The sequence below is a fragment of the Tigriopus californicus genome, chromosome 11 (genome assembly GCF_007210705.1).
Source record: "Tigriopus californicus strain San Diego chromosome 11, Tcal_SD_v2.1, whole genome shotgun sequence".
Lineage (NCBI taxonomy): Eukaryota > Metazoa > Arthropoda > Copepoda > Harpacticoida > Harpacticidae > Tigriopus > Tigriopus californicus.
In genome coordinates this window covers 3,885,274-3,893,972 of record NC_081450.1, presented here as the reverse complement: position 1 = coordinate 3,893,972, position 8,699 = coordinate 3,885,274, and the positions used below count along the sequence as shown (strand labels likewise).

General features: G+C 41.4%; 2 protein-coding genes across 2 annotated transcripts in view; one reads left to right on the top strand and one right to left on the bottom strand.

Moving 5' to 3' along the window:
- The first annotated feature begins 673 nt into the window (after positions 1-673).
- On the top strand, positions 674-3,007 carry LOC131890858 (uncharacterized). Its single transcript, XM_059240300.1, has 2 exons — positions 674-795; positions 992-3,007. The coding sequence occupies exon 2, from the start codon at positions 1,008-1,010 to the stop codon at positions 2,874-2,876; it is 1,869 nt and encodes a 622-aa protein (XP_059096283.1). The 5' UTR covers positions 674-795; positions 992-1,007; the 3' UTR covers positions 2,877-3,007.
- Positions 3,008-7,805: 4,798 nt separating this feature from the next.
- LOC131890707 (uncharacterized) overlaps positions 7,806-8,699 on the bottom strand; it is a 5,607-nt gene continuing 4,713 nt past the window's right edge. The window contains exon 4 of the mRNA XM_059240113.1: positions 7,806-7,824. Coding sequence (XP_059096096.1) covers positions 7,806-7,824 — 19 coding nt within the window. The remainder of the gene's footprint in view (positions 7,825-8,699) is intronic.

The window sequence follows — 8,699 nt, the reverse complement described above, 5'->3', positions numbered from 1 at the left end:
GAAGCCATCTTTAACGTCCAGCTAGCTTGGTTATTTTCCAATAATGTTGTCGCTGGAAATCCGACCTTTTCAGAGATCATGTACTCGTATGTGCTGAAGATTTATCTCTGTACAATTGGAATGTTCTTGATTTGGCGAGCCATATTTTCTTTCATTTTACTTGGATGTACTTGTGTGTTTTGATTTGCTAAGGAAAATATGGATGAATGAAATCGTGAAGACTGCTAGTAGGTTGACAATTGAGAGCTAAGCACCATTGTGATATCTACGTCAAATGCTTAAGTTGTGACGCCTCAAAAATCGTCGCTTTCTTATTGTTAATCATTCATGAAAAAAACCCTCCTCGTTTTGATTCCTTAACGTCTGTGGAATATTTTTGGCATTTGCAAATTGGAAAAAACAAAACTATATTCAATGGCTTTGATATTTGCGACGCAGAAGCATATTTAAGACAACGGCAGAAAAAAGTATTGCATTTCGTTATTGACACAAGTTCTACGATTAGGGCCAATGTCGCTTTTCAATTTGATTGCGATTCTAAGATTCTGAAAGGATTAGTTTGGAATGCGTGCTGCACAACCAAAGATTCCACTTTTCCAGGTAAGAGTCCAAAATGAGAGGTTTGGTGATCCCAATATCAAAGCTGAGTTTGTTTTTCAAACAACGGAAGCGTGTAATACTCAGCTAACGCTTCCTCCTCCGCTATTCCGCGTTACGACCTGAAGCTGTGAAGACGTGCATTTCAGAGCTCCACTTTCGACACATAGAGCAACTCTTAGTGATAAATGCAGTCAGGTGAGTGTTTGTAACCCATTTAGTATTGCTTAAAAAACCCTGTGTGTGCCATTGCTCTACGTTGAAGTTTATCATTGTCTGTTGTTATTTCGGCACAAAGCAATAAATCATGAGTGTTGGGTTCAGGAGATTGTGGAATTCCATTCACAAGTAGACCTTAAACAAGGCTACGTCTGTCATTTTTTAACCATCACAGGATTCTAGCCTCAATCATGTCCACTGTTGAGGGAGCAAGAAGTTCACCAACATCTCCCAAGTCCAAATTCGATCCAGAGATCAGCATGTCGGAATCAAACTCTCCTTATCAGACCGTGATTACGGCCGTATCTCCTCCTCGCCGAGGTTCAGGATCAATGCTAGTGCGATACTTCGAGCAAGTCAAGAAAACAGTCGAAGAGTTCATCGAGGATGTGGGCTACGCCGAGATGCGCCCCGATCATGATCTAGATCCTGATGAATCTGATGTGCGGCTCCGAGTTGCTGCGGCTCGTATCCCTCGAATTCAACAGCGACTGAACAATTTGAGTGAGAAAGAAGCCACATTGACCAAGTCTTTGCTTGATCAGGGGATTGAAGATCCGCACCATTTGATGGAAAAGATTGAAACGATTGTTGATTCCTTCGAAAGAAGTCAGCAATCACTCCATCAGAAACTAGCTAATCGTCCAAATCTGCGTCAAGATTTATTGCCGTCTTTGCCTATTGCAACAACTCAGGACGTTGGATCATATGCTGTCACACCTGTCAAGTCTGTGGATGATTACGATGCTACCAAACACGTCGATCCTAAATTCGATGGAGATAAGTCAGACCCCGAATGTCTTCAGAAATTCAGCTCTTGGAAGTCGGCATGGGATTCAGCTCATGCCACTTTGAGAACGCTGGAGGGTTACAGTTCAAAAGCCGCTTTCAAACACCTCGAGAGTGTCCTCACAGGAGAAGCCCTCAAAAAGATACGACTAATCAATCGATCAGGTGGAACTTATGAGTTGGCCATTAACAAGCTTGAGTCTTTCTTCGGCAACAAGTTGGGCCTCGCGGCCAATTATTTAACGTCAGTAGGAGAATTTGAAGGAAGCAATCTGAACATGGCCGCCGTAATCCAGGACTCAGTGGTTGGCCTGGAGAGCCTTCAAGATACTTTTGTCGAAGACAAGGTGGATCCCTTTCAATTTAGCATTATCCACCATTTGCAAACTCTGATGGAGTCTAGACCCACCATGGCTGAGTCTTGGTTACACTTCAAGAAGCGCCGACATGAAGAATTTCTGGCCCAACAAATTGGCGAGAAATGGCATCCCAGCATCGTAGAAAATTCTACATCTTTCAAGGCTTGGTTGGACACTTTTCGAGCCAACCGACCCACCGCCAAGAGTATGAACAGTAAAGTCAAGCCAAGTGCACGTGGTTCTTTGAGTCGAGGCCTTCATAGGCCGAAAAAAGTCTGTTTCGTTTGCAGAGGTGATCATCGACCATTTCAATGTCCAACAGCTGTCTCCTTCACCTACACGGAATGGTTTCAAATCTGCAAAACAGAAAACAAATGCCAAAGATGCCTCATTCCATGGACTTCCGGTCACGTTTGTGAAAGCCTCTGTAGCTTCTGTGGCCGTGGTCACAATAAGGTTCTTTGCCCTGAGAACCGTAATCGTAAGAAAATATCTAGCGTCACTAAGCGACCTCGTTCCCCATCATCTCGCACCTTCTCCAGCAAAGTCTCTCGTGGCCGCAGTCGTGATCGCACTTCCGGGGAACCTCGTGATCGAAACAGGGATCGAAGCAATGATCGGATTTGTGATCGAAGCAATGATCGGATTTGTGATCGAAGCAATGATCGAATTAGGGATCGAAGCAATGATCGAATTAGGGATCGAAGCAATGATCGAATTAGGGATCGAATTGCCAGTGATCGTGATCGAATTGCTAGGGAACGTGATCATATCCGAGGACGGAGGTTGTCGAGAGGGACTTCACGGCGAAGTAACTCCAGGGGAGCAAGAGTAGAACAAGACCAAAGAAATGTTGAAAATAGTGGTAGAACGCGGCATCGCCATGAAGTATCCCAGGTTCGAAGAGACTGAGAGAATCCAAAAGATGACTTTCCCCCTCTTCAAACATCACTTATATCATCATATCTCTGAGGTTCATTTCCATGTTTCTTTGTACAATCTGTTTGCATTTCAATAACAGAATATACGCACTCCTGAATCGACGAGCCGGAGGATTTTCTTTTTTCTTTCTTTTCTTGTTCAATTTTGAACTGAGCCTTACTTTGTGACCATACCATTGCCTAGTACTGGGGTGAGTCCGGCATAAGTGGGGCTTGTGCGAGCCATTTGATTTTCTGACTTTTTGTCGAACTCACCAAGTCCGGACTCAAATCCGGCAGAGGACTAGAGTCTTTGGAGGAACTCAAGGCAAACGGAAAGACTCATGTTATTTTTGCAAAGCTAAGCAGGACTAGAGAAATCATTATTCCAGGGCTGCTTTCTCACGGTCAGCTCATGACGGATTAAAGTCCGTTTCCTGACGAAATTTGAAGAGAAAAAAGAATATTCTTTTTGACTCGTCAAGTCCTCTCGACAAGACTCGTGTCTGGCCAATTTCTCCAAAATTGAGTAAAAGACTCGACTGTACTCTGACTCCGGACTCGTTCCAGCACAGCCATTGTCCAAACTTATCTTAATAAGGGCCCTTATTTGCAACGTCATAAGGCCCAAAGAAAACGGGAAGACGCACGGCAGATTACTAAATAAACTGCTCTTACCTTGCCTTGAACGCAATTTCTTTTCCGCACATTATGTGACCCGGGGCATTTTTTAAAAATAAGATCTTGATAGAATTAGCCAATACAAACGCATTATATTTCAATAAAAAGGAATAGGCCCAATTGGCCATTTATTTAGCAAACGCTGAATGACAAAGCGCCCTCTGAATTGCAGAACGTAAAACATATTTCATGCAGCGTAAGGGGGCTATTCAAGTCTGAGGCATGGTGTAGAGTGTCAAAATTTGTGGAAAATCGAGGGGCCCACTTCACGAATTGAAATGTATTTTTATTGCGATGCATTAACTTCAAGTTCGCCACAGAATTTCAATTGTGGTCAAGTGGCATAAACGTGAATGGGTCTTGCAAAGCTGACAGGCAAGTATGCATCGAGTATTATTCTTGGATTTCATAGAAACCTCTGTGATCAGAGTCAAAAGCGCTCTGCCAAATTTCCGGCCGGTTCGTCGAATTGAATAGGAGAAATCACCGGCTTGTTCATGCCAAAACCCTGATTGGACCAACCGGACCAGATCAGCCTCTGAAATCGGTGGAAGCAGTTCGAATCAGGTGAATTCGACGCCATTCAATTCCCCAAATGCTCCAATCAAGGCCAAACTATTTGGGACTATGGTATTCATCGACTCGTCAAGCGGTTTAGAACAAGTTAGGAAATGTCTGGTGGCGTTATCACTTCTGTTATCCGGAAACTCATTTCTTTGAAGGCCATATTAGTCTCAGCAACCCAAGAGTGCATTTAATCAAAGACCTCTACCGGAATCTTGACCTTAAAGAAGACAATAGCAAATGCTTTCGTGGCTTATCCGCTTGACCGCTTGACCGCTTTGCCTTATGCCTCAACCAATCTGAGTTGAGAATTTCGGTCGACGCAGAATTTAATTGGTTCTTGGAAGGGGTTAAGCGGATAAGCCACGAAAATAGCAGCTAATGACTACTACTAAGCTTCTAAAGTGGAGCAATGAAGATGATAAAAAGGAGAGGACCTAATTTGGAGTCCTGAGGAACACCAGATATAACATCATGTATGTCACTTAAGGATCCCTCTACCTTAATCAACCGCTTCCAAACACAAATAAAACTTATCCAATTGAGAACCTTCCCTTGGATTCCAATTTCATGGAGCCTGTTAACTTGGAGGCCTTGATCGACATTGTCAAAGGCCTAGACTACATAGGCTGACTCATAACTTATGACTCTCTAGTCCCTCAATGACCTGCTCTACAAGGTCGTCAGGCAAAAGTTTTTCTAATATCATTGGTATATAGTAACTGCTATTTTCGTGGCTTATCAGGTGATGGTCCTGGAGGTCGTGGGGTTGGAGATGCCGCTTTTCTTCTTTGGGCCGGGGGAGAAAATCGATCAGCATGTGTACTACAAGGTACTCAGATACCACATCTTGCCCTGATGGAAGGGCAACTACCCGGCCAACAAGTTTGCTTGGACCCAAGACGATGCCGCGTGTCACACGTCCATTAAGGTGCAGAAGTTCTGAAAGACAACTTTGCGGACCTTTGGGACAATTGCTTCTGATGTGCCTCCTACCAGATTTAACTCCTATGGACTTTGCGTTGGGGACTTCTTAGAGAGGTGGTCTAACCACACCTCCTACACAAGCGTGGCCTCCCTGAAGGCCAGCATCGTCAACTCCTGGAGCAATACCTTGGCCGACTTAGTCAGGCAGTCCTGCTCTGCGATCAGGTCCAGGATGGAGAAGGCTATAGCGGACAAGGGCGGTTGCATCAAGTAATTTGAGCCCAAATTTATCATCTACCACTTCTAGTTTAAAGATGTATGAATATTTCGTCCGGCTGCCGAGTTAATTACATATTTATAAGTATTGTGACATTTTGTAAGTTTTGCTCGAGAACCCTGTATATGTTCAATCAGTTGGGTAACCGTACTAAAATGTGCTCGTGACACTTGCTAGTTAGGAAGAATGGTTTCATGAACCTCAAAGGTTCGAGACTAGCTGAGCTGACCCTATCTGTAGCCCAAATTGGATAAATTGCAAAGATCAACATTTCACGGCTGCACACACGTCCACTATGTCGAAGACGTTCCATAATCTCGGATAAGTAGAGACGATGGTCTTGGAGATTTGGATTTGCGATCAAAATGGCGTCAATGTATACGTATGTAGACATAGACAAAATCAAGGCTGTGGAATACCTCATCAATCATACGTGGAGGAAAATATGGGGAACAACAATTTGTTTGACATCCGGGAGCTCTTCTCTCCTGTCTTTGAGAACATGTCTGAACTCCTGAAGGATATCATTAAACTACGAGTAAGAACCTGGCTTTTTGGTGTTTGATAAAGATCTTTCGTGCAAGAGTCCACAACCCGATCATTTAGTTCATCAAGGATGGCACTTAATCGGGTTCCTGGACGTTTTTGAATAAATTCTCTTGCTGCTACATCAATGAGAATCGGCGAAGAAAATGACGTCCGATTTAGTTTTTAGAATTATGTGATGAGAGATTGCCTCAAACATATCCCCGATGATTAGTTTTTCTCCACCAATGTTACGGTTGAAAGACCGTTTCGACCTTCTCAATGGGTTTAACACAATCCAAAATCAAATAATGGGAGGAGACGAGACGTAGTGGTTACATTCCCTAGCATGAGAGAGGTCCCCAGTCCGATTATCCTCCCCGATCATTCTCTTGGAAACTTTTAGACGCTAACCACATCCAGATGTAGAACCAATCTGACACGGACTACAACACTGCCTATCGGAATTATATGGACGATGTGATGGCTAGCCTCGCTGCCCACCGGGTGAGTTTTACTCCTCTGTCCCCAAATACCAAAAAAGTCCAAGCTGATAATGTATGATTTGGTTTTTTCTTTTTGCAAATGTCGTAGAAATATGCTTCAATCCATGTTTCACGGTGACTTTTTTCTACTTTTGATTCAAATGTGCTACACCCATGAACCTCAATTTCAGGATGTTTGTCAATTTTTTTCAACTTCCTAAAGCAATGAAATACATCCCTTTGAATTGAATGATAAACAACTGAAATTAGCTAATACGATAGTGTCTTTGATTTAAGAAGGCAAAATGTATTTTGGAATACCATCCATTTGTCACAAAAGGCTTCTTTTTTTTGTTCTTCAACTTAGGCTGCTTCAAAACATAGAACTCGAACATTACTACATTCTAAAAGTCCAACGTTTTTTCGTGTTGTTGAAATGACTAATCAGTTTTAGAAATCTTGGCACTTGAGTTTTATTTGCACAATATTTGTCTATTTGAGTGTTGGTAAATGACAAAGTATTTTCATAAATTGTGTGCCTCTCTTATGCTATGGTTTATGGTCAGCCTGAAGAAGGCCCCTTTTAAAAATATAAAGCTTTCCATCAATTTTTGACAGGCTTTACAAGTGATTTTTGCAGATTTGTGGGGAATTTGTGTACCTTCTGCATTCATTTTGATGATCCCGTGAACGTGGTTGGTGCGTTCATTTGGATTCAGCAAGCAGGAAAATTAATTGGTTCAATCATTTCACTTTCCTTTCAATGTTTATGTTTTATAATGTAGCTTTTAATGCTTGACTTGATTGTAGACAACAACTAGCGGTTAAAAGTTGAATAATATGACTTTGTTGGAAATAAAGAATTAGCTTTCACCCTCATTTTAGTTGAGTGCAAAATTTCAGCGCGCACTGTATTAAGATTGGTCATGTAGCACTGCATCCAATTTATTGATGGAAAATGTAGTAACCTTTCAATTTCACTGATGATATTGTGACCACAAGACAGCAAATTATCTTTTGCACCCTATCAACAAACAGGAAAAAATTCTCTCAAATCCAGTTAAAATCAAGCCCAGAAGAGCCATCATCGAAACACCCAAATAAATCGACACAGCCCCACCCAGGGTATTGAAGAAGTCCCAGAATGATCCAAAAACTGCGATTTGCTCAATTACTATGCTTTCATTCGATTCAAAGAAAATGTGAACCCGAGCTTGCTGTCCACTGATACGGTTTCTTTCCATTAATTGGGTAATACCATCCACAGGCTTGGTGTAGTTGTAGACTATAATATTCTTATTTTTAACAGCCTCATCCGGCACTTCCAAGGCCGGCCATTCGGAGATTGAGTGAGTTACCTCATATGAAATAACTTGGCAAACATCTTGACAATTGCACGTCCTAAGAGTTTCTTCCATGGACAAAATATTATCTTCAATACAATTCATCGTTTGGGTGTCATTCATCGGGCACGTTGGTACCTACCGAAAAAATGAGTTAATTGTTTCAAAAACATTTAGTTTATCTAGGAATGACAGAATACATTGGGTTTTTCTAAATGTCTCTCATCTTCCTTGGTTTATCGTGTAACCAAAAACGAATGCAAAAGCTAAAATTGTTAAAAAGAAAGTGCTTAAGTGTTCAGAAGTGAGGCAAAATTTTAGGTCTTCCGCTTTTCATTATCTTCATTTCTGCACTTCAGAAGCTCAGCAGTAAGATCAGCATCTTCTTATGCTGGCAATACAAAATTAGTTTGTGGTAGGAATGGTCAAGATTTTTATATGTTCCTTATTATTAGGCTCCGACAAAATACGTTGGATTTTTCGCCCAAATATGTTATTTTTATGTTGCCTAAAACAACACAAATATTTTGATTTTGTGTTAACCAAAAACATTTTGATTTGCTAATATTGTCCCGTTTATTTCTCCTAGCATTAAAACAAGGGCCTGCCAAAACCTGCAGATAAATATTGTCTTTATTGGCAGCAAATTGTTATAAAAGTTTAACAAATATACATTAAAAATTTGCAAATAAGCTTTCCAAAACGTAGGCAATAGACGTTTGAGGAAAAGGGGTTATTTTTGCCTTCAATATCAAGCAACACAAACATGAAAATGAATATTTTTTTTCGGATTTGATGGACCAATGAATTAGAGTTAGCTGATCAGGCTAATCCTTGAATATAAGGTTGATTAGGAATTTTAGTCAAAAACTTGTCCAAGTCTGACTTAAATCCTGCTACTGGATCAACGCCTACATAAGCCCTACGAATATTTGAGGGCAGCAAATTGAACATTGAAGGAGCCCGAGAAAGAAGAGAGGTGGACTTCATTGTTTTAACTAGCCTGGATTCTC

Bases quoted from the DNA above. Each gene is read 5' to 3' on its own strand.
- LOC131890858 (XM_059240300.1), top strand. From the start codon at position 1,008: ATGTCCACTGTTGAGGGAGCAAGAAGTTCACCAACATCTCCCAAGTCC.